This window comes from Poecile atricapillus, chromosome 2 (assembly GCF_030490865.1).
Source record: "Poecile atricapillus isolate bPoeAtr1 chromosome 2, bPoeAtr1.hap1, whole genome shotgun sequence".
Classification (NCBI taxonomy): domain Eukaryota; kingdom Metazoa; phylum Chordata; class Aves; order Passeriformes; family Paridae; genus Poecile; species Poecile atricapillus.
Window position 1 is genome coordinate 69,645,266 of NC_081250.1, and position 25,544 is coordinate 69,670,809.

General features: G+C 40.1%; 2 protein-coding genes across 3 annotated transcripts; both read right to left on the reverse strand.

The window, feature by feature from the left end:
- Window positions 1–4,365: 4,365 nt before the first annotated feature.
- Window positions 4,366–12,378, reverse strand: LOC131575172 (ovalbumin-like). 2 transcript variants are annotated; one of them, XM_058830220.1, is made up of 8 exons: window positions 12,338–12,378; window positions 11,142–11,326; window positions 10,536–10,583; window positions 9,135–9,263; window positions 8,237–8,354; window positions 7,329–7,471; window positions 6,900–7,055; window positions 4,366–6,168 (listed from the first exon to the last, which is right to left on the reverse strand). In XM_058830220.1, exons 2-8 carry the CDS (start codon window positions 11,307–11,309, stop codon window positions 5,767–5,769), a joined length of 1,164 nt encoding a protein of 387 aa, XP_058686203.1. In that variant the 5' UTR covers window positions 11,310–11,326; window positions 12,338–12,378; the 3' UTR covers window positions 4,366–5,766. The 2 variants fall into 2 exon arrangements, with proteins under 2 accessions (XP_058686203.1, XP_058686202.1); XM_058830219.1 differs by having other exon boundaries at window positions 10,521–10,583.
- A 5,528-nt stretch (window positions 12,379–17,906) lies between these two features.
- On the reverse strand, window positions 17,907–21,624 carry LOC131575178 (serpin B4-like). Its single transcript, XM_058830237.1, has 7 exons — window positions 21,457–21,624; window positions 20,903–20,943; window positions 20,148–20,304; window positions 19,828–19,945; window positions 19,368–19,510; window positions 18,461–18,628; window positions 17,907–18,311 (listed from the first exon to the last, which is right to left on the reverse strand). Exons 1-7 carry the CDS (start codon window positions 21,622–21,624, stop codon window positions 17,907–17,909), a joined length of 1,200 nt encoding a protein of 399 aa, XP_058686220.1.
- Window positions 21,625–25,544: the final 3,920 nt, after the last annotated feature.

Below are 25,544 nucleotides of genomic sequence, written 5' to 3' on the forward strand. Positions count from 1 at the left end.
TCAAATGAATGATTAATGTAAAGCAAGTTGCAGAAGCAACTAAATCATTCCACAACTAAGTAAAAATCTTGATTATGATCAGCTATCAGCACAGAATTGTAAGAATGTAATTGTAATGTAATTGTAAGAGGTAGTGCCTAGTGAACTGAGCAACTTTATATCAATCATGGCGTCTAGTGAGATTAAGCAAAGCTTCCTGCAGTTGAAACTCTTCCTCAGAGAGAAGATAATGTATTGCCCTGTCCAGCACAGCTGTGTAATGCCCCACAAACACAAAAGGATGTGTTTATCCACATATCCTTGTTTGACAATGCTTGTCCTGAGGAGGAGGTCAGCTAAGGCTCAGTTGCCCTTTCCTCTGCCAGGCATTTCATTGTGGAGCTGTCCCTAAACCAACAGACTCTTGGACATTTGGACCTTTACAAAAGGATATGAAGTCCAGGTCAGCTCACGGACCAAAGCCTCTCATCCAATCACAACATCCCACACAGAGCTCAAGATTTAGTTTGCATCCATGCTGGTGTTCTTTTGTCAGTGGAAAGGAGCATTTTGATTGTTTCATGTTTGTCTTGCTCAGAGTGAGTGCCAGTGATTGTTCAATTAGCTGCCACTGCAGACCTTGGTGCTGTAACTAATCAGTGATGGTTTCTCTCTCAGTTGTCCTGTAGGACCATGTTCTTTCCCCAGTCTGAAGAAGGTGTCTGGTCAAGCCCCTTCAGACAGGAGCTCTTAGCCCACCTGGTATCTTTCACTGGCAGCCTTGTGCCTTCCTGAAGTGTTGGGCATCTTTTCTTTCAGTGCTGCCTTGCTCACTCAGGCTGTGACAGGGCTGTGCATACCTTGGTGTTGGCAGAGTGAATTTCTCCAGTGAAGGCATCTTCAGAAGGATCCCGTGATGGATTTGGTCACAAGTCGCTCACCCTTACTGCATCTGCTTAGCAGTGCACACAACATCCAGAGTCTGTGGCTGTGCAGGTTCTGGACCAGCACACACAGCTGTCCATTTATCAGTCACCACAGCACACGTGAAGTCCCTTGTTCATCCCTCAAGTCCATGGAATCAGCCAGCAGCCAGGGTGACACTGTGTATGGCCATACTCACTGGCTCCTAGGGAGGCAGCAAGGTAACGAGGGCCTAACATTCCAGCACAGGGCAGGAATGATGGCCACTGGCATTGGCAGGACAGTTAACTGGCTGTGCCACATGGGAGCTCAGTTTCCAGCATCCCTCCCCACAGAGAAGCCTGTTTTGGCAGCCTGTGACAAACACAGCCCATGTCACCATGCCTGTTACATTACCTCCCTTCACTCACTGGAAGTCTGCCCAGCATGTCCTTTATCTCAGCACATACTCCCAGGAAAAATAGCATTTTTCTTTTACACAAAATAGGATAAACTAATCTCTTGGTTTGTTTCAACACAGACTTCCTTCCACAAAGCCTTCCTCTCCTCTGAAGAGCAGCCTACTGAGATTCTTGACAATATTCCTGTCATGTCTCCTGCAGGAAAAAGACTGCTGCAAAAAAGAGAAATATCACTGCACAAGGGTCCATGCCCTCATGTTGGCTTTGCAAAAAAGAACTGGGAGGCCTGGCAGACACCAAGTTGACCGTGAGTCAGCAATGTGTCCTTGTGGTGAAAAAAGTCAACAGCACAAGAGGATGCCTTAGAAAAAGGACTGCCAGCAGGTAAAGGGAGGCTTTTCTGTCCCTCTGCTCAGCACTGGTGGGACCACAGAAGGAATGCTCTGTCTGGCTATGGGCTTTCCATTACAAAAGAGATGGGGATGTACTGGAACAGGACCAGAGAAGATGATTAAATAATTAAAGTGTCTGTCATGAGAGGAGAGGCTTAGAGACATGGGACTTGTTACCCTGGAGAGGAGAAAGTGTGGGGGGATCTTATCTGTGCGCATAACCTTCTTGATGGGAGGGTAAAAAGAAGAGGGAGGTAGACTTTCTCCTGTGAACAGGCAAGAGAGAAGGAGCACAACCTGAAATATCAGAAATTATATTTAAACATAAGAAAATACATTTTCTTTTGGATAGGGAGGTAAATCCACATTGCCCAAATAAGCTGTGGAGTCTCCATCCTTGGAAATATTCAAAACCCAGAAGGACATGATTCCAAGTAACCTGCTGTAGCTGACTCTGATTGAAAGAGGGAGCTTGGAATAGAAAATCAGCAGATGTCACTTCCAGTCTTAGCTGTTCTCTGCTTGCATGTTATATCTAGAGGAAGATCTCAAGGGAGATGGAGAGAGCAGGGTTATTGCACATTAATGTGCAAAGTACAGTGGTGTGGATGAAGGACTTGGAATGGGAGTGTATGCCTCATTTCACAGACAAGTATTGTTTCCATGCTGAACAGAGAGAAAAGTTGTCTCATAGTGGCTGACCCTTGAATGTCTCTTTGTGCTTTCTGGAGGGGTGCAATTTGTACCACTAGGTGTGGAAGGTTTCAGATTTTGTCTTGTTATCTGCTAAGCCTTATTTCTGGTACTGCACAGCAGTCTGTAAGAGAGAAAGGGCCTCAGTTCTTCAGAAAACCTTTTGGAAGGCTGCGACAAAAATGCCAGTTGCAACAAAGACATTTTCAACGTTTATTTATTTTTGTCTTTTTTCATGAAAAACTTTTGGAGCATTTTGATATTGTTAAAAGCAAATAAAATTTGATATTGTTAAAAGCAAATATTAAAGCAAGTTGCAGGTTTAGTACAGTATTTCTGAATTTGCAGTTTTTACTGCCTCCTGTCTTTTTGGAAAGGGGAAGCTTGCCTCTGAGTCTCATGCCACTTTGCTTTTTTCCCATTCCTTCATTTTGACCATTTCTGTTTTTCAGGAAATAACGCTGGTGACTGAGACATATCTTTGTACTTTAGGCACGTTCCAGTTTAATAATCACAGTAAGGAAAATTTTCAAATGTAACCCTTTGGAAATCTTATTGTTTAAGTGTACAGGCTTTTAAATTTGACAGACTGGATCAAGTGCTTCTGACTACAAGAGATGCAGAAAGTGATTAAACTGCTTATGACAAGCCTTGAGATGTTGAAATTTTGCATCTCTTGGAACTGTTTAGACCACTGCTTTAATTTCTAAAGAAAAATAATTAAAATGTACTAGGTGAAATAGCTGTCCTTACCACTGAAAAAAAAATGAGTCTATATCACAAACATCCTGATGATATTCAAATAACGTGGATGTCAGACAGGTAGCATCATCTTCTTTCCTCTACAGATCTGCTTTCATCATGCCACACTACATGTTAATGTGGAAATAAAATCGTAGAATCATAGAATGTCCTGAGTTAGAAGGGACCCATCAGGATCATGAAGCTCAACTTCTGGCCCTGCAATACAACAACCCCAAGAATCACAGCATGTACCCAAAATCGTTGTCCAAACACTTCTTGAGCTCTGTCAGGCTGGTGCTGTGACCACTTCTCTGGGGAGCCTGTTCCAGCACCCAAACACCCTCTGGGTGAAGAACCTTTTCCTAACATCTAACCTAAGCCTACCCTGACACAAATTCCTGATATTCCTTCAGGGTCTGTTATGAGTCACCAGAGAGGAGATGAGTTCCTAGTCCTCTTCTTCCCAATCTGAGGAAGCTGTAGGCTGCAATAAGGTCCCCCCTCAATCTCTTCTTCTCCAGGTTGAACAAACCAACATCTCAGCTGCTCCTTCTATTGCTTCCCCTCAAGGCCCTTTATCATCCTCATAAACCTCCTTTGGATGCTCCCCAAGAGTTCATTGTCCTTTTTATATTGTGGCACCCATAATTGCCTCCAGCACTGGAGGTGAGGCCACCCCAGTCTGGAGCAGAGCAGGACAATCCCCTTCCTTGCCCAGCTGGCCATGCTGTGCCTGATGTCCCCCAGGACAGGGCTGTCCCTCCTGGCTACCAGGGCACTGCTGGCTCATGTTCAACTTGCCATCGACCAGGACCCCGAGGTCTCTTTCCATGGGGCTGCTCTCCAGCAACTTACTGCCCAGTCTATATGTACATTCAGGGTTTCCCTGTGCCTTATTATTTGAATAGCTGATATTAACAGCAGAGTACCTGCTCTCAAAACTTTCAGCAGGGAAATGCTTTGCCTAAGAGCTGTCCATCTAATTATTCTTTCTTATGCCCTTTAAGTTATATGATTTTTCAGATGATTTCATCATCTCAAATGGCAGAGTTGCTGGAATAGTTTTTCCTTGAAATATTTATCTGACTGATATGGCATCTTTAGTACCCATTGGAATTATATTGAAAAATACATAAGAACAAGCTAATATTTCACTAGACTATTTCTTGGTAATTAGTACTACAGAGAGGAATCAAATTCTAGATGTGTGCATTTATTTATTTCATAAAAGCGTGGGAAACTTCATATCTACATACTTTATTCACACTAAAAACTGGAGGATTTTGTACTAATCCCATTTTCTCACAACAGTTACCAATATGATAATATTTAAGGGCTAGCCATCCAGAAAATTAGGAAAATTCTCATAATTTCATGACAAGCACTTGTGACTTTATTGTGTTAAGAAAGAAAAAATCAATTATGTGCATCAAAATCAGTAACATATGATTAGAATGAAAACAGGTCATAATATTATGCCAATAGATCCATATTTGGAGATACAAGTGGACACATAGAAAAAGACAGAGACAATTAGGATTCTCATGTATTTCTTGAAAACAAGAGACGTCTTGAACTACCATAGGGACAAAGAAACCCGGCTACATTCATGGAATAATAACGTTCTTGAGTTTTGAACAGCTGAGAGCTTTCCAGGAACAAATAGAAGTTTACTTGTTAAGCAAGGTCAACAGAGACAAGAATTGTTTTTAAAGCTTTTTAAAATTATTTTTAAAGCTGTATTTATTCACAAAACTCCCACTGAGAAATCAGATTTTTTTAACATCCCTTACAGGATTTTCTACAAAAATAAAAATGTTCTCAAATTTGAAGAGATTTCCAATGTTTTAAACAAGAATTCATATAACTCTTTTTCTTGGCGGTTCTGTGTCCTGGATCATCGAGATATCCATGTTTCAGGCTTTGGATCTATGCTCTGTGACAAGACACTGCACCTAGACAAAGTTAGATCTCCTTGAACATTCTGAAGTAGAAGGGAAAATCCCCATGACTTTGGAGAACCTCTGAAAGAAATTCAGTATTACATGAGGTCCTCATGGTAAGAGGACAACTCTGGTCATAGTGGATATGTGCATCATTCTCAACAGGTAAGTAAAAAAAAAAAAAAAAATTTATGCAGGTACCAATTAATATCCTGCATAGCAGAATCTTGTCCACAAGCATCTCCTCCAGACTGGGGATCTCAAAGCCAGTGCTTTGGGAACTGCATGGGTTTGTTAGCAGGATAGTACCAGGGAACAGGATGAGCATAGCCCATGGCTTTCTACATAATGGAATACCAAAGACTTGGAGCCCTGTCTGCAACTATGTCTTCAAGTGAAAATCATTTGACCCCTTCCTGGCCTGTGAGGGTCTGTGCTCTCTACGGGCTTAGTCTTTGCTTGGCTCACTAAACACTGAAACCAGTCTGAGAAGGGAAAGGAGCAAACACACTGCTGCTGCTTCCTCACCTGCAGGTGTGTCTTTGCTATGGAAGCTTCAGGAAAGGGCACAACTTAGAGTAGCCTTTCCACTTTCAGAAAATATTGAAGAGATGATATTATACTACAATACTAGAGTAAAGGGGGTCTGTTTCTTAGGGTAGACAAGCATTATTTCCAGCCCTTTTCTCTTTAGGGATAACAATATCTACCAAAGAAAAGGATCAGGTTGCTTGGATTGTGTTTGATCAAGAAAAGGAATGGGTGGTCAGCCCTGAACTCTTCAACCTCAGAGGACTGTTGGATGTCTTCTATGTCATCTGCTGACCCAGCCTCCTCAGTGCCCTCTTCAGTGACTTCCACGTATGCCTGGTGGATGGCCTCAGATATCCTCAGGCTCTCTGCTGAAGAGATGCCAGAGAGGTTGGCTGAGGGGCTGAACAGGTCGGTCATACCCAAGGATGTCAAGACAGATGTGAGGTTATATTTCTCCTCAATCTTCATGCGTGGGAGGTACACTCTCACCCTCTTCTTTTCCATCACATTGGAACTGGTCCACTCCATGAGTTTTTCATAGCTGATTTTATTCTCCAGCTGCAAAGAGAGGCAGGTAATGAAATGCCTGGGATGCAAATCCAAATCCTTCCTACCATTCATTTCTGTCAAGGCTATCATAAAAGTAAAACTGCGACCAGAATGGTTCCTGAAGCTCATCCTATTTACATCCTTCTGGTATTTTATTAACTGCCTCTCCAGTACTGCCTGTGCCACTATCCTTTTCCTCAGTTCTTTACCAGCTTCACACATTCCCCTTTGTCTAAGTAATCTTCTGTCTCATGAGGCACAGCCCAACAGTTTCAGAGCCTAGAAAATTAGTCAGTTTGTGAAAGATTGCAAAAACAAGGCCATGAAAATTTACCTACAGTTGGTAGAACCTAACAAATGCAAACTCTTCTACATCTGTAAAAACTCTATAATTAAAAACTATTACTGAAATGGGAGTAATTGTTCATGAATTTTAGACTGCGGGTTTTTTTTTTTCCTTTCTTGAGTACAGATAGGTAATCTTATAACATTGCCCATATATACATCCTCTTCTGCAGGGCTGCAGCAGCACTACAATGCTTTACCTTCATTTTATAAAACTGAGCTCAGGATTCACCTAAGAGGCTCTGCCTGAGCACCTGGACAGATTTTGTGCTCCCCTGCCTGCCCAGCACAGCCATAGGGTGGGAAGCTGGGATGTCAATGGACAGCAAAGGGTCTGACAGCAGCCAAGCCCCACTGAAGTCATAATTCTTCTGCTTGCTCTGCCAGGGCCATACCTGTGCCAGGCCAGAGATGTCATCAGGCAGCAGCACCAACAGGCTCAGCTCTCCACTGGTGTACGGAAGCTCCAAGATCTTAATTTTGTCTTCAGCCACTCTTGCCACTTTGAAGGTGCTGTTCTGATACATCATTTGCACTGTTCTGCTCTCTTGCTGCAAAAACAAAAATGAGATGATGTGATGCAAAAACTATTTTTTTCTTTGGTCAGACAAATGTACTAGGTCTTTGAAAGGACAGGACTCAATCTTCAATCATGCTGCCTTTGGAGAAGAGCTGTGTCTCCATTTTTGTCTCATCTGCTGGTTTGCTCTGTCAAACACAGCTAAATCTCTACAGTGAGGCAGCCAGGTAAGTCAGCCAATGACAACAGAACTGTAAATACAACAAATACACATCTGGCCAGAAACTGTGTCTGTGCCCCTCACCTCTGTCACATTGAAGGGCACTTCCCAAGTGTGTTCTTCTTTAAATGCAGTTTTCCATATCCCTTTGAAGTAAATGGCATTCACAAGGACCAGCACAGTCTGAGGATTAACAGAGCTTGGTTCAAGGAAATCCTGGATCTGTCCTTTAAGAAAGAAGTAGGGCACAGAGTGGTAAGTTTCATAGCAGCAGTCTTGCATTTTAGAAGTCAATCAAAATACTTCTCCTTCATTTGTCTTTTCCAAAAGTCTGCACATGGAATTAAGGTTCATGAGGATGATTTAATAATACACTGAAAGACTGGCATCTGGCCAGACATTTCTGCAAGAAGACAGGTAGGTTTAAGACTGTTACAAATTTCCAGGAACATTTCTACTCAGTGCTTGAATAAATAAATATTTATATAGAAAAGATGGGAGAGGGAAGAACCAACACAGATTTTCTCTTTCTCAATGTGTTTGTTTCTCACAATTTACTCTAGGTTTTTCCTCCCACCTCAACACAATAAATGCACACGAGATTCTGAATCATTTACTTCCCACCATCAGCTTAGTGTGCATTACTTTCTCCCCTGGAAGCTCACTTTTTACCTATCCAGTACCTCCTTGAAAAATATGCCAATGTTCTAGAGAAGCCAGAACTAATCTTGCACGAGTTAATCCCTCCAGATAAGTGTGAATATAAAATGTACATATTTAGTATCCATATCGTGGCACCTCTGCCTTTGCCAGATGTATTTAAAACACTCTATCACTGCCACATAGGTGCAATAGAGTCATCCCTTTCCACAGAAAATATCCATTAATGGCAACAGGAGGAGAAAATTTCTCCTCTAATGTTTAGTCTTTTCAGAAATTGCTAAAATACAGTTGTCAGAGAGAAGTATATGTCATAATCTTGTCTGACTTACCATTTGTCTGATTTTTCACCCAGGAATTAATGCGTTGTCTGGCTTGACTTGATGCTGTTTTGAAGTTGACCGTTTCTAGACCAGATCTGTACAGCTTCTTCACACACTTTAAGTAGACCTGTAAAGACACAAATTAACTGTAGCCATTGAACTAGTAATTTTTTTATAAACAATGTGAAAGTGAAATAAAATATGGCTAATAAATAGTGTTGTCATGGTTAAGGTGTTCTCATTGCTTATTTTCTGAAAGAATTTGCTAAAATTGAATCAGAAAAATTATTTTGTTTCATGGCCATTTCAGATCTGACATCTTTATGTGACCAGTCAAAAGCATATATTAAAAATATATTTATTAAAAATATATTTAAGAATTTTGGAAAGAAAGCCTGATCCAAACCCCATATTTTCAGGTTTATTTTAGACTGCTTTATCATCTAAGTCCACTTCCTTTTTTTAAAACATTTTTTCTTATTTTTAATGATAAGAAGTTCCTTTGATTTTGAATATTTGTATCTTTTGTTTTGAAAATGTGAAAGAAATATTTTGACACTTTCAAAATTTGTCTTTGAGGTGAGTTTTCAAGTGAAGAGATATGCCAAAGTCAAATTATTTTCTGAAAAAACCCCAAATAACCATTTAAAATTAAATGCTTTGGGATAGCAAGTGGGGAATGAGAAGTTCAATTACTAATAATATTGTTTATTACTCCATTCATTATTTTAATAGGGACATATTTTTGCCTCAAAATGCTTTACATTTAGACTGTTGCCAGGGCCATGGCAAAGGGACAAGCCATGTAAATCCACACCAGTAGGGACTATTGGATTAACTGGTCACCTACTCTGGCCAGTTCTCCTGGATTACAGAATTTTACAGGGTTTAGCAAGAGATCACTTACCGGTAGGATCTGACTTGTCTTTTCAGCATAAAGTCTGTTGGCAATGTGCAGTGAATAATTGGCTTCTGGTGCAGTGATATCAGAGAGAATTTCTTTAAACAGTAGGTGGATATTCACAGACTTGCCACACTGAGTTGTTGATAAGAAGACAAAAAGGTATAGCTGTTAGGTTATTTTATGAGAAAGAGGATCATTTATAAGGTACAAATAACATGGGAAAACACACAGTGTTTGAACCTTTGCAAATGAACATGTAACAGAGCCTAAGAGTTCCATGGGAGGGATGTTCAGAATAAGAAGCTAATGATGTATAATTCTCTCACAGCCTATGATGCCACTCATCCAAGTGGTTAATTATTGAAATTGGTGACTTGCCATAGGTACAAAGGCTCTAATTCCCAGGTGCTGCTTGCATTTTCATGGCATTTTTTTGCAGAAGCTGCAGATAGAAGAAGAGAGCTAGATGGCAAGGGAGTCAGGAAGTGTTTTGTAATACGGAGAAAAAATGGATCACCTCTCTCAAGTCCCAAGAATAGAGACAAAGGCTAAAAGCATTTAAGAAAACTGCACAATGGTAAACAGTAGGTGGAGCTTTATTTCAACTGCATTGAACAGTTGTTTTCTAAATGCTTAATCAGTCCCTAAATGCTCTAGCTTTAGATATACTACCTTTATTAAAAAAAAAAAAAAAAAAAAGTTTCATCTTTTTTAAGTCCCCCCTTGTGCTTTGGATGCCAAGTGAACGCGGACAGACCAGGCTCCATGGCTTTTGTTATCTTTACAGAGGCAGCAGATTAACATGGATAGAAGCACACAGGTGGTATCGAGGTACTGGGACCCCTCATGGTTCAATTGAGGTAGCAGTGAGAATTGGAGGCTGGAAAAATTCCTGTAGCTTTGTAAGAGTGTGGTTACATTCTTTCCTCTGAGGATTCTGGGCTCTTTTCTACTGAAGCATCTTCCTGTCCCACTTTGGAGCCTCAGCTGCAAGTCTGTCTACTGTACCCCGGCTTCAAGTACCGAGACCCTTTCAAGTGCTGTACCCCAGCAGCATTTGCAGGTGGAGTTCATTTACACTAAAGTGTATCCTGATGCCCAAAGCACCCTGTCCTACCACTTGCAATATGTGCAGCCTGTTTTCTTATTCTGGTGGTGTTTAGGGGTTTGGGTTTTTTTGTTAGTTTCTTTTTGCTGGTGGTTGTTTGCTTGGCATTTGTTTTGTCGCTGTTGTTCTTTGGGCTTTGGTGGTTTGTTGTATGATTTTTTTAACTTACATCTCTTAAATTAAGAGAATTAGTGAAGGTTTGGCAAGGTGTTGAAACTGCTAAAAGCACAATCAGGACAGTCTGTTCTCAGGAAAAGGATGTGAAAGATAAATCAATGTACCTTCGACTTCTGTACCTTGGTCTGGATACTTCCAAGTCCTGCAATTTTGTCAAAGTGAAGAACCTGCAATTGAAAGTAGAAATTAAGAATGTGAAGTCCACTGACAGTCACTGATGCTTGTGCTAAAACTGTAGGTTTTCACTATCCAAGTCTAATTAGCACATAGATGAACTGAAAAATTTCATGTGAGCTTTAAACAAAGCATCACACTGAAAATTTGTGATTGTGATCTTCAGCTTAAATCCCTTCTTTTCCAGTTAATGGCAATGTCTGTAAATCAGCTACAGCCTTAAGGCATTGTATTTATAATTATGACTCTTTTTTCCAAACATTTCTTCTTTTGTATGTTTAGAGTTGTCCTTTCCACCTGGAAGGAATCAGGTCTCTGAGATAATATAAGCTGAAGCAAGAGACCTGCCTTAACCATCCTTCAAAACTGCTCTTCCTTAATGAAAACCAAAGGCTGTTCTTGCCCTTCCTGGGGAAATGCAATAAGTGAAAAGGAATTCCAGAATTTGGAAAGCCATTCTTTGGCTAGGCGGGTTTGGAAGATATAAATGGACAATCTTCTGCCTCTTTGAATGGGATCAAAGAGAGTTTGTACCCATTTATGTAACTTACCTTCTCCATCTGATCCTCAGTGTTATTTCTTGCTCCCAGATAGACCATGGCCAAGGCTGCAATCATGCTCAAGGGGCAATAAAAGATGTTGTCATTGGGATGGTGAAATTTCAACTCTTTGAATACATCAAAACAAAATTCTGCATTTGCTGCACTGATGGAACCCATTGTGAAATCAGCGTTACCTAAAGCAAACAGAAATATGATTTAGGGCCACGGTATGTAGTACTTGTTTTAAAAAGTACTGCCAATAGCCCAGAAACTTCCAGTTCATTGCCGGTTTTGTGATGCTGAACCAGTGAATGATGTGAAGCCTACAGATTCTGTGATCATTAGAAATATTGTAACTCTGATCCATTTACATACAAAGGCATGTTTCTTTTCTTTCAACAAGATACTGGCAGCAAGATAGTACCTTGTACTTGCCTTTTAGGAAATAGAAAATTTCATCCACCCTTCAATATGATAAATATAACATTGAATGAATGGCCATCCAGAGGACTCTGAATGGTGTTTGAGGCAATGCAAACTTAATATTTAATTTCTTCTGTGGCTGCTCTTGATCTTTAAATCATATGTAGCCAACTCACTACATTCTGTGTACTTCTTAGTACAATCAGCCACAAATTTGGAGGTTGCTTTTCTGTATTTTATAGCAATAATAGGAGTAAGTTGTTCTGTAAGACAGCTGCTTAGATGCTGACATATAAATTTAGTGTTTTCCTGTGGTCCTGTTTCAGTCATTTACTCTCTGCTGATGCTTTTTAGCACAATCATGCATATATCTATATCTATATCTATATCTATATCTACACATATATAAATTATATAAATATACACATATATATAATATATGGGTTTTGTCAGGGAGTAGGACTGAGAAAAGTGAAATGCCTTTATTCACAATTATTAAAATTATAAAAGGATAGTTTTGATGTTACAACAGGCTTTAAATGAAAAATAACTCTTTCTACTCAGTGATGTGGTGCACAAGCCACATATTTTGCACACCTAAAAGTATTTGACAGTCAAACACTATAAGATATATTGAGAAGGCAAGGCAAAATTACTGCATATGCTGTGTTTTTACATACCTGTCTTATACTTACCTTAAGGTTCTTAAACATAATATTTATTTTTTTTCCCATCTTAAAGAATACAAATTAGAAATTACATTTTCTTGGAGAAATACTTACCCCACAAACTTCAAAGAGGCATGTAATAATCCAGCTTGCCAGCTGAACCTAAACAGCTCCCTGAGCTGTTGGTGATATATATTGCATGATTTGAGACACTCCCACTGTTGCCTTCAAGGAGTCATCTTTTCAGTCACTGCCTTTTGTCACAACCTCTTGATTCATTGCACCTTGAAACATTGAGCAGACCAATGTTAAGCTGGTATTCTATCTGCAGCAAGTCAACTTTTATTTATTTATTGAAGTAAAACATGATTTAAAAATTGTTTAAGCTTCTGCTGTAACTTTCTCTTCTCCTCAGCGGTGAGGCACTGTCGGTGCTGAAAGCACTCTAACACAGTACTCCCACCAATCATGAAGGGAAAGGTGGATGCTGGGCTAACTGTTGAAGGTCTAGTAGATAGCACCAAAACCCACCACAAGATACGTGCAGTGGAACAGAGGGAAGTTCCTCAAGAATGGTGGCCATCTGACCTTGCCAAAATAATGTAATTCCAAGAAAAGCCAGCTGCAGGATGCTTATTCTATTGAGAGGGGCTTGAAATGGATTTTTTATGTTAGAACAAGCTCAAAACTTTCTGTCTAGTTTTCAAGACTGAAAGGTGTTTTGGTCTGACAAAATGCAGAAATATATTCCTGGAGTTCAGGGACTGGTGTGGTGTATAGCTTGCAGTTGTCAAAAGGACAGCCACATCCATTTCTCTGCCTAGGTGAGACTACAGTATTTTGCCTGAGCCCAGACTACAAGGGTCTACAGCAAAGGCATGCAGGAGGAGGGGAGAAAGACTCTGAAGAGAAAGCACATTTTTTTTAAACCTTGTTTTGATAAAAGCATTTGGAGCAGCAATGTTGAGATGACCTAGAGGCCTGAAGATGGGCATGGATTTGAGAACGGTCAGGAATTACATATTTCCTGGGCTGTAAGCCTCACAAAAGCGTATTCAGGTATTCAGAAATTTATTTAAACCAGCCAGTGGTATTTAAAGAATGACTAAGAGTCATATTTTAATTTTCATTCTGTGCAGGTCATGGCAACAAGGCCCATGGTACTTTCACAGGCCATTCCCATAGATCTTCCATACCTTGTAACTATGGCAGGTGAATAAACTACACAGAATCTGCAGGAACATTCATGGTCTGTTAGGCAACCATAATGCACAATATAAAATATAATTCAATTGTAAAAAGCTATTACTTTTTATTAAATAATAGACTTGCATAGAAATAAAGAATCAAATCTGGCATCTGCAAAGGCCATAGGGGTGGATAATAGAAATCCAAATTTGCACCTATTAAGTCACAGAGCATACAGCAGTAGGTGCACCCTCTGTGAAAAGGAAGGGGAGCTACTTTACCCTTAACAGTGTTGTTTGCCTTGCTGAAATGGAAGGATGTATGTGCAAAGCCTGATAATTGGAATGGCTTTTAGTTTCCTAATTCAGAATTAGGATATTACGGCAGCAATGAGGATGGGAAAATCTGAAGATAAGAAGGAGCTTTCCTCTCACTTTGTTCCATGCTCCCTGTTCTGTGAGATGGGCTGTTGTAGCTTTTACTTTATCCATACTTATCAAACCATTACTGAATGAGGGCACAGGTTTTGGGTGAAAAGAGCTGTCATGTATATGACTTTTCTTATTCTCCCATTTTCACATATTCATATTAGAGTTCCAGCTATCACTCAGCTCAAGCACATCTTTGAGGCTTCCATGAAGAATTTTCCTGGGCACCCACAGTCCTTTGTATGCTATGGTTCAGTTTGTTTGTGTGGACCCCTGTGGAAATTGTCCAGGAAGGACAGAACCACCCCTGTTAAAAGGCCATTGTTTGCATAATGTCCAAGATTTTCTCGAAAAGCATTATGTTACACCAAGTCTTCTGGAAAAGGGCATGCAGATGTTTCTGTTTTCTTCTTCCAGGTACTATATTTGCCTTCTTTGTACACTCTACATTTCGTATGTTTACATAAGCAACATGCTCACTGCAACTGCTTCTATGCACAAGTACAGTGATTGAACGTCTGAAACTGCTCTGTTTCCATATTATGTAAACTACCCTAATGCCAAAAACTACTTTGCCAAGACAGGCAAGATGGCTTAAAACATCCAAAGTAGAGAAGGTCATGGAAGAAAGAAAGTTTGGTTCTGACAGTAATCATGGATGGGGCAGTACAACTTCTCCAGAGAGCAGTCTGCAGCTGCAAGCCCTTGGGTTAATTCTGGGGGTTTTTAATACTTCAACTGCTAGTGCAAAAGTGGTTGCAGAATCAGCCTGGGAGCAGCTGCAAATTTTGATCAGTGTGGGTAGTCACCAACAGACACCTGGTTTTTTGTAACTTCGCCTCCTTAGGGCATTGGAGCTGGGGAAAACATATGCTTCTCCTGGAATTCAAAAGGTACAAGTGGAGTACTGCAAACAAAGCTAGACAAACAAGTTAAAATCAGTTTTCCATGTTTGTCCCAGAAAAGATGTGATTCTGCTGCCTTTTGTGCCTAGACCAGTACATGGTGTTTGCCCTTCTTCCCTGACGTTGTCATAAAAAAGAAGACCAAGAAGCTCTTTCCAATCCAGACCAAAGCAGCTCTTTCCAACATTTCTCTGTTCTTATTTTCACATTTAATTTCTTCTGGTTGCTCAGGAACTATTGGGAATGTTTGAGAGTGATGTTTGCTTGTGCTTTGTATGGCCTGTCCAACTGCATCCCACAGACTGTGCATTTTACTGTGCCTGAGTGCCTTTCTCTTCTGGGATCATAAGGAACCAGGACTTCCTGTAAAACTGTAAAGATTTCTACCAGTTATATTTTGAGGGAAAGAAACATTAGTCTTCTTCAATAAGGCGGGGGGGTGGGGGGGGGGTGGGCAGGGTGTGCTGGGGAGTGTGACTCAAAGCTGCCCTCTTTGGCTTCTTCAGTGACAATCCTAAAATCTTCCTTTGCTGCCCTTTTTGCCTATCCATTGCAAAGCTTTTGAAGATAGAATAAAAATAATGTTATACATAGGTACTAAGAAACCGTTTAAAGGAAAGCACCGTTTCAGAGAAAACTGAGGAGAGCTGCAACCATCAAAGAGAGTAGAGTTCAGTGGAAATGTGAATATGTAAAGAGTTACTCAGTAATCGGACAAATGTGTGTTGCCTTTCCATGGACCTTCATGCAGATACTATTTGACATCTTTTTCTTTGCTTTTTGCCAGTCTACACTTTTGTAGGCTGTCATGTATGCTGGCGTGGTTCAACACTTGGCATCAAGCCTGTCCCTGGGGAGGAGGCAGTGGAATGCCCTTCAGGGGTATGTCTGCTCCAGGCACCGTTTGGAGTTTCCAACTTTTCTCTGCTCTGCAAGCTCTATTGCTTGGCATAGAACTTTTACAAACTACAGTTTCCCACAGGAGAAGCATTTGCTGCCAGAGTGGAGGGTTCACCTTCTATTTTTAGGTAAACATCCCTGATTTTCTGGGAGCACTGCCCTCCACAGTAGGAGCTGCTGCCACTACACTAGCAGCAGGAGGCTACTTTCCAGCTTCTGGTGTTTTTCACTACATTATTTGATGTCTTATAGAATAAAATGGCAATAAGGAAAAAAGATTGCGTAAGGAGGAGATAGGGGTTTATTTTTATTATAATTTATACTGTATTTTATTGCACTTTTTTTGTTGTTTTTTTTCTTTTAACCTAAGTAATTTTAATTGGAGACAAACCAGGTATATACAAAATTCCAATGGCAGTTGTTGAAAAACATGTGTAGCTGTTTTTTTGCATACTTCATTTATCAAAGAACTAACAGCCTGTGTTTTGTGTTCTCTTACCAGCTAATTGGTATGAAAACTGTGTCTCCACAGGTAATTTTACTATTTCAAGCTGTATTTCATACTGCAATTGCAACTATATAGGGTATCTGCAGACTATAATGGGTTTGCTTTATTTAGCAATCCAATTTGTGTTGAGTACTGTAATTTACTCTAATTTTTCCTGCATATCTCAGCATTTGGAAGAGCCCTTTGAATCATCAGTTCTACAATGGCAACAGTATGCTCACAGTGTTTACCTTCTCCCCATCAGTGAGTAAAAGGGGAAGGAGAAGTGAGTCATCAAAGAATGGAATATTTTTCCCATAAAAGCAAGTATTCTTCATGCATCTGTGGATTTTGGACATTACCTACTGCTAGACTGGCCAGGCTGCTCCCTTTTTGTGACCCGGTGCTATTTCTTCCCACCACCTACGCCACAACATCCAAGAGGTGGTTTAGGGAACTAGATCATAAGCAAGAAAATTGGCTTTACCAGAAATTTTCCTTTTGATTTGCTTCCCAGAGAACTGCCCATCCCCATCTCCTCCATCTAATAGTGGTCATGTAAAGGAGGGAGCAGATTCAGAGTTTATGTACCCTAATGTTGAATTGTCCAGTGCCTAAACTCAGCATGGTGAATATTTAAAAGTGGGAGGTAGGCCTCAGTGTCATTTACATTTTTTGAAAGGATTACCATTATTTTTACTTACTATATTAGACTATTCCTCTGTTCACTTAATTCTGCAGACTACTACATTTAATATTTAGTTTGCAGTGGGTTTATCATGATAAATAGTAACAATAATAATAAATAATAAACACAGACCATCCATCTAAAAACCATCACTATAGATTTTTTAATTTTTTTCAGTTAAGTATGAATAAAATAGCTGGAACAAGAAACTCATGCTGCCTGAGGCCCAAACAGAGCTGGCTCTTAGAAGTGAGAATCTAGTAGCTGATCACTACTCAAAGTTTAATATGGGAATTATGTGTCTCATTCCCAGCCATCACAGAGAAGGCCTTGTCAGAAAATTGTTCCATTATTCTGAAACCCTGGTTTTGTTATGTGGAAGTTTATGAGAAGTTGGAGAACTTGCTCACACACATAGGGCTTTTCACAGAAAAAAAAAATAAATAAATAAGCAATGGGTCTGCCCTTCTTGAGAACAAGCAAAATTACACCAGAAAATATTCTGTCTTCTCTTCTCTCTGAGAATAAACCCTGGAAGCTCCAGTTTGAAACACTGCCCCCAGTCAATATTTAATAGGAAGCCCTAGGGGAATATTTTTCTGCTCCCCTATAAAGAGATATTTTCCTTGAGACCTTAGGTAGGTAAGGCTAAAAGAGACCAGGTACCTGAGGTTATGCTTTTAATTCAAATCCCTATCCTCCTGTCTACTTCATTGGTGAGAATGTATCACTTATCTTCAGGGCACTAAAGTCGTGGGTTTATTGGAGCAATACTGCATTAGGAAGGGCTCAAAGTAAAATTTTCTCTGCAGAGCCCTCTAGAGGACTACAGCTTTTTGGCAAATACCTCATAGTGTATTTAAGGTAGATGTCATTTTCATGAGGCCTCTTAAAAGTATGCCTAAGATTCATGGGGTTTAGGGTTTCATCTTTAATTTGGGTCTTCTCAGATAGTCTTTTTATTTACAGCAAACTAGACTTTAGGTAAAAGTCTAGAGAAATGTGTTTTGTTTTGTCTTTTATCCTTATTGCTTGCCAGCTGGGATGTAAGTGGGGAGAAAAATCTAATTTCCAATATAACCTCCACTTAAGGAGAAGAATATCTTCCAAAGAAGAGAATGGCGTTGGTTTGGTTGTGTCTGATGAAGAAGAGGAATGGACGGTCAGCTTTAAACTCATAAGTTTCTGGGCAACACAGAGGCATTGCAAGAAGTCCCATGGAACAACCAGCTTCAGTGCCCTCTTCAGTCACTTCCACAATTGTCTTCTGGATGGCCTTGGACACAACCAAGCCATCTTTCATAGAGATTCCTGACAAATCAGCTTTTCCCCACTCAAAAACATTCATTACTCCCATCTCCTGGAGAGTGCTGTTGAGAACATAACTTTCCTCCATCTTGAACTGAGGCAGGTACACCTTCACTCTCAGTGGTTGCATCGTAGCCAAACTGGTCCATTCTGCTAGTTTTTCGTAGGTGAGGGCACATTCAAGCTGTAAGGTGGTATTGGGAGTTATGATTGGCACCATAATGAATGACAGGAAAGGAAGTTCTGTTTTTCCCACCTGTCTTCTGACCACACTGGAGCAATGCTAAAGTATTGCTCTCTATGTATGTTACTAGAGAGAAAATGAAGTGTTACCTGTTCTAGGCCAGCAAAGTCCTCAGAGTCATCTTCAGGAAGAAGAATGAACATGCTCATTTCATTATTGAAGTACTGGAGCTCTATAATTTTTGTTTTCAGTTCCTCTATGATGGTCATGTTAAAATTTCCTTCTTGAAACATCATCTGCACTTTCCTTCTCTCATTCTGGAACACATGAAACATATTAAATGGAAAATACAGAAATTATCACACTGGTTTTAATTGGGTTCAACACTGAGGTTAGAGTTCAGCTCAAAAGCATTATCTAAACTGGTTATGCATTTAATGTATTTGTAGCATTGATGTGTTCTGCTCAACTGTAGTCCCAATGAAGTTATCTATTTTTGAAGCATAAAAACTACATTTCCCTTTCTAATGATGCCAAATTACTTTACTCACAACTTCCTCATTACATCTTTCTTTCTTCTGGTGTGTCAGATGAGGAAACAGATACATCTTATGCAACCATAAATTAAATTCTTCATGAATAATGTATACATTCCCCTGGCATAATTGGTCTTTAGTATATTTTTTCCCAAAAGCACACACTGTTCTGTTCGTAAATAGTAGCAGAGAAACAATCTTCAGTTTCAATCTCAAGAGCAGACTATTTTTGAAACAGCACCCCTTAGCTGCAAAATCCCCAACAAAGTGCATCTGCTCAGTGAATTGGGTCCAACAAGGATCTCAGCAGCAAAAGAACCACCTCTGATGTGAATTGGTACAAATATTTATATATTTGGTTAGGAAAACTGAGAAAAATACAGCCTTCTACTGTTATCACCTAAGACCACTGTTTTGTCTTGGGATAACAGGGAGGAGAAAATCCCCCATCTGTTATTACAGGAGACAGACATCTGACCTCCATCCCCCTCAGCTGCTTCAGTTCCTGCCCATACTGTACCTTGTTCAGGTGGAAATACATTTCCTTAGTGTCTTCTTTCTTAAATTCTACTGCCCACTTTCCTTTAAAATATATAGCATTGACCAGGACGAGTACAGTAGAGGGATCAATAAAACCAGCAGCAAATAGGTCTTTGATTTTACCTTTAAAAATAATGAATTAAGAAGAATTATTACTTTGTTGAGGAAATCAGCTAACTCTGACTATTAATAGTTATTTCTTTTTAATTCACAAGTGGCATAATGCTGTCAGACAAATGACAAATATTTATGTACAGCTTTGGAACCAATGAACTCAAGGCATTTTTGTTCCCCTTACTACATTTATTTCTTATTGAAAAGAAAAAAATAGTTCAGATGTTTAATATATAAAAACTTTCCAATCTTTGGAAAAATGTAGAGAGTGATCTTCCTAAGTGGTTCAATTGCAAACCAAAAAATCTGCACATTTTTTTCTTTACCTTTTGTCTCATTTTCAACCCAGAAGTTAATTTTGTCTCTGACTTCTTCTTCAGTGTATTTAAAATTTACTGGTTCCAGTTCTGCTTGATAGAATTTTTTTGTGGAATCCAAGTACCGCTGGAAAGTACAAATTGCAGAAGTTTATTGCAATGTGGTGATTTTTATAAGATAGATTATTTCATGGCTTCAGGATAGTTCCATGTAGTAGATCAGCAAGAAAGAAATTAGTAAAAAAGGCATATTTCCCTTTGTGCTTTATGTTGGAAAACATTCCACTGAGTCCCCACTCCCTGTTAAAAGGGAGACCACGGTCACTTACCTGGAAGAACGGGTAAGTAATTTCTCCAAAGAGCCTGTTGGCAATGGTCAGACAACAGCCTGGTCCAGGTTCACTGACTTCAGCCAACAGAGCCTGGAACTGGGAATGGACTCCTTCATCTTCTTCACACTTCAAACAGGAAAACAGATGTTTCGTGGTAGGCTTGAGCTTTCCTATGCAAAGTTGGACCTGAGGGTGAATTGCGGCCTCTCTCTGCATGAGAAACCCTACTCCACCCAGCTGATACAGGCACTGGAATAAACACACCAGGACACCACCTCCTATTCCCCCTGTGCCACATGTACAGAACGACAAAACAGTTCCCCCTCAGGCCCACACCAGCTCCCCTCTGAACCACGCTGTATCCGACAGAGATGCCTCTGTGCACACTAAGCAAAAGGCTGCTGGCTTAGAGACTGGGAGAAGCAAGCTCCAAGGTGCCTTTGGCATGCTCTGTAGTCAAACCTTTGCAGGTGGCAATTGAAGCCCTAACCACATTTTAGATTGGCATTGGTGTTTTGATTAGAAACCCATAATGAGAAGGCTCAGCTGTTGAAATGTGTGATCTCGCAAGGCCCCTTAAATAACTAATAAAGGAACAGTAATAAGCAGGTCTGCAAATCTAGATGGAGAGGCTGATCAGCCTTGCTATGCTTTCTGATTAAGTGATTGTCTTCAAGGAAAAAGGCTGACAAACTGGCTCCTGTTGATTCAGCTCAGAGCTGCAATTGCGTCTTACCTCTTCAGAAGGGTATCCTTGTCTTGTACTGCTCAAAACTTCTCTGAAATGAAAGACCTGCAATGTAAATATTGGGTGAATGCAGCTGAGTGAAGGTACTTCAAAGCCAAAGCAGTGTTGCAAGCCTATCCCAAAACACAGACTGTCCCAAGACACAGTCCCTGCAGAAAGGCCCCTTTGTTCTTTACCCTAAATTCCTAGCAAGTGAACAAGCAGTTTTAGGAGAATGGTGAGTGCGTGAAATCTTTGAAATCTTTCTGCATGAGAAGGGGGGCTTTGGGTGTCCAGAGAAGTCAGAAAACCACATTAAAGGGAAGGAACTCTTCTGAGCTCTTAGAGTGCAAGGATACCTCCAAAACACTTTCTTTAGCTCTGATGTATCCGTTGAACAGTCCATTCAATAATAATGCTTAGCCTGAAGAAGTTTGGTATTGGGAACAGCATAGTGTATTTTTAAAGGTCTCTCTACATACATCAGTTCTTTGGATGTTTAGGAACTGTGTCAGATAATACAATCAGCCTCTTGGCTAATACCTTGCTCATCGTTCCCTTTTCAGAGCAAGGACCTACCTTCTCAATCTGCTCGAGTGTGCTGCCCCTGGCTCCAAGGACAACCATTCCAAAGGCAGCTGACAGGCTTAGTGGGGAGAAGAAGATGTTTTCATTTCTTTTTCTTTTGTTCAGCTCTCTGAAAAAGTCAAGACAGAACCTGGCATTGGCTGCACTGAGAGAGCACATTGTGGCACTGTGATCACCTGAAACAAGGGTAAAAATAATTTAGGTTTCTCATCCTTACATCTTTAGATGCCCTGGTAATATTTTTGCAATAGCTTGGCTGAATTATTCAGTACTTCATGGAAATTCCCTGTTCATTACATTTGGGATTTCACAGTGAATCTGAAAACCAGCATCCCTGAACAGCAGAAGAAACACCTTTGCAGAAACATTATTCTGAGTTGAGCTGCTTCTCCAGCTCATGCAATAGCTATGGCTTTGCCACTTAGCCCTAACTTTGTCTTAAACAAACTTCCAGTTCAGTTTATATCCTGATCTTTTTGCCTTGAATCCCCCAGGCATAGCACTCATTAATTACACCCTTGATCATATCTTACTCTTTGTTTATCTCTAAAAACTTTGCATAATTCAGCTGTGTCTGACACACTGTGTCCTTCTAAGGCTGGTTGCTTAACAAATGTTTGACAGAAAATGGAACTACAGACAGGCTCACTTAGTAAGATTTTGAACAGAAATATATTGTGCATTAGTAGAAAATTCCAGACATATTTTTTTATCCGAAGCTTAAACACTTTTTCCTGCAGCATAAACTCTTTTTTCCAAATACATTTCTGCTACAATCACAATTATTACAAGCAGATCATCTTGAATGTTCTGCAAAACTCTTCATATCTTAGACCAGGAACAGAGTTCCTTTCTCATTAAAGACTTTTTCCAGTGTCTGCATCCAGTAAAGTGTTATAGAAGCACCTGACCATAAGATCAGTATTTTAGAAGTTCCACTATTCTAAGTCACATTTGGTTTCATTCTTACTGAATCTGAATAATTTCCTCCACACATGTAGTAAGCATATTTCCCCTATTACACATATAAACATTTGAAAGTTAGAGCATTATAGAAAGACTATACTCTCATAAGTTACCATTCTGGGTCATACAAAAGAAGTGGCAAATGGTTTTAATCTTCTTTAGAAGCATATTTGGAAAGTAGAAGTTTAGAAGTACAAGTTAAGCCCAGATTCATTACACAGCCCATACATTTTAATGTAATCCAAAACATTGCACAGCAATTTGGAAATATTGTCACTTCCTCAAAATATGTCACATGCCATATGTATGTGCAAAGGAGGGATGTATGTTATTAATGGACATATTGATCCTTAGATCCTAGTTCTGTCATTTAGAATTAAAGATCATGGAGATATTTACCTTCTCCTCGGGACTGACGGTGTCAACTTGACAGACGAACTTCTTGGTGGAGCTTCTGGAGCAATGGGATATAAAACCATTGCCACTCCCAGTGGCAGCATCAATTTCACTCGTGATGAATCACATTACTGTCTGTTGCAACCAGTTCATATAATTAGGGGACCTGTTTTGGAATACTGAATTTTTCCATATCCCTAGGAGTCCAGAAAGATGTCACAATTTTCAATGCATACTAAGACGTAAAAAAAAAAAAAATCTAAGTAGTTATAAAAAAACAAAGCAAACTCCTAGAAACAAAGGTGATTCCAGAGGGATTTTTCACTTGTAAAAAAATAAATTCTAAGAATTTTGTTTTGACTTCTGAAGTGGCACCAATGAATGCAATATACAGTTTTTGTAGCAGAAACAATTATACTGCTGTAGTCAGCCCACTGACTTAGTCCTGTGCTAAACTATATACTAAGTTTAGCCCAGAATTTCTCATTACTCCTCATTTTTGTCAGTGTCTCTGAGGACACCTGATCATTGTCTTATATTGCTTCAGCAAGGCATAGACAGCAGGGAGAAAGCAACCTACTTATAAGAAGTAATGTATTTCTGGTGTTATTTTCCTGAGAAATTATCTTTCTTCACGTTCAGGCTGAAGGTGTGTGGGTGGGCAAGTATTTGCATGAGTTTATGCAAGCACTAACACTGTTTTGTAGCGAGTACTTAGTTATCACTACTAAGATATATTTACACATCAACCCAACAGGATACCAGGATTCTCTGGTGTTAAAGAAACTCTGAAGGCAGTTTCCTATTGGTCATAAAGTACTCATGAGTTTCACTGTCTTTCAGATTGAGTTTTCCCATAGGTATTTCTTGGGAGAAAACAGAAATTAAAAACATGCTTTTCATTCAAGCCCTGAGAACAAGAGAGTCAGACCTGCACAGATTTTGCCTGAAGCAATGAAAGCCATGCAGTCTGGTTTAACTTGCTTAACACTGGGGCAAGAGAATTTCCCAAAGAATCATCTGGCTTTCTTTCCTGGTTTCTGGCTGTTCTCCACCACAGTCACTTTAAAACCCACCTGCTGAGCCTGCTCCTCAGTGCTAAGGAGACTTCCCTGTCTGACCATCCCAGAGCTACTCCAGCAGTTTTATCTGCACCACTGGGGCCGGGATCAAGGCCACTTCACAGCTGCATCCCCCACACCACAGTCACACCTAAGGATTTCCTTACCATCACAGAGCCTCAGACATCTCAATCCTTAAAATAATTTAATCATGGTGCAACAACAAAATACCGGCTCAAGCCAGTTCCTCCAAGGAGGGACCCCAAAGAAAGGACACCTTGGGCTTTTATACCCCCACAACCTAGGTGTGGGAAAGTCCAAGGTCCTTGGCTCCTGCTGTGTCTCCAAGTGTCTGGTTCCCTGGCCAGGCCACAGGTCCCTGGGCCCTTTGTTGTGCACTGGGTGGGTATTTCACCCAGCTCCCACCCAGAGCTCAGCCCGCAGCTGCACCCCGAGCAACCTGCACTGGATGGATTCCCCAACACTCAGCATTGTCACTAACAGGGAACTGCAGAGCAGAACTGGGCAGATGCTGCTCCCTTTCTTCTGGTGATGGACTGTTCTCTGAATTCTTGTTTTGGGCACTAGGCATAGCACAGTTGGAGGAAAAAGTTGGAAAAAGCAGAAGGGGGGAAGTATACAGGTAGGAGCTACAAGATGCAACAGTTTTAAGTCAGGGTAGCATCCAGGCATCTCCCAGAAGAGAAAGGAAATGGTTTTTAAGCAGCAAGACACAACTAAGTATTTGTCTTTCAGGAATATTGGCAATTTTTAATCCAAATTAATACAGAGAATGGAAAATTGCAATCCTGAAGGACAATAATTCATGGCCTTTGGGCACAGGGGTATGTGCTAAAAGCCACAAGTAATCTTAAAATGCATTCTTCTGTGTAGGAATTTGTTAAAGCAAAATTCAAGTTATCTAACATGCTCGCAAGAGTGAAACTCTATTCTCCTAGCCCCTGCTAATTAGTTTTCTAATACTTTTGAACTCTTAACTGTCTTAAGTGAACAGATTTCTCCAGGTTTCTTCATCATTGTTCATTATTTCTCTGGTTTTGTAGGTACTTCTGTTCTTAATTCACTTTGAGTTAATCTGAAGATTAACTATGGCTCCATTTTTCCATTTGGTGGATATTTGTTTCACATTAATCATTTTCTGTCAGTGGTCAAATTACAGACAATGGAACAGCATAGGCATTCATTCCCAGAAAGGAACATTCTCTGCTGTTCTTCTAGTCTCCTGCTTTGCTATTTTGTTCTCTTCTAGGTTAGTTTAGTGTAGGTTAGAGTGTGGCTTAGAGATAGTCTTTTAATGGGAATGTCTGAGAAAGACAGGAATTTTTGTTCAAGCAGATTGAAGGATCTCCTGAATTGTAGGTTTTGAGGAGACTCACTATGCAAATGCTTGCTGGGAAGGGCAAAGGTACAGCTCACTTTGCTGTTGAATAGAGGGCTGGACTAGGACTTGCACCATATTTTCCAGATCTGTGACTCCGTTCTTGCTCTTTGAATAATACAGGAGTTCATTGCAGTCCAGAGGACTGAAGATGGTCACAATAAGTCAAAGAATCAGGAGAATCTCTTTATTCCTTTCCACTGAAAATCTTGCTAAAGGAAAGGATACATACCAGGAGGACTTTTTTTAAAAGTTTT

Bases quoted from the DNA above. Each gene is read 5' to 3' on its own strand.
- LOC131575172 (XM_058830219.1), bottom strand. From the start codon at position 11,309: ATGGGTTCCATCAGTGCAGCAAATGCAGAATTTTGTTTTGATGTATTC. The intron at 10,584-11,141 runs GTAAGTTACATA...TTTCAATTGCAG, and splicing joins CTGAGGATCAGATGGAGAAG to GTTCTTCACTTTGACAAAAT. The intron at 7,472-8,236 runs GTAAGTCAGACA...TCTTTCTTAAAG, and splicing joins GGTGAAAAATCAGACAAATG to GACAGATCCAGGATTTCCTT.
- LOC131575178 (XM_058830237.1), bottom strand. From the start codon at position 21,624: ATGTGCTCTCTCAGTGCAGCCAATGCCAGGTTCTGTCTTGACTTTTTC. The intron at 19,511-19,827 runs GTAAAGAAAAAA...TTATTTTTAAAG, and splicing joins GGTTGAAAATGAGACAAAAG to GTAAAATCAAAGACCTATTT. The intron at 18,312-18,460 runs GTAACACTTCAT...ACCACCTTACAG, and splicing joins ACTTTGCTGGCCTAGAACAG to CTTGAATGTGCCCTCACCTA.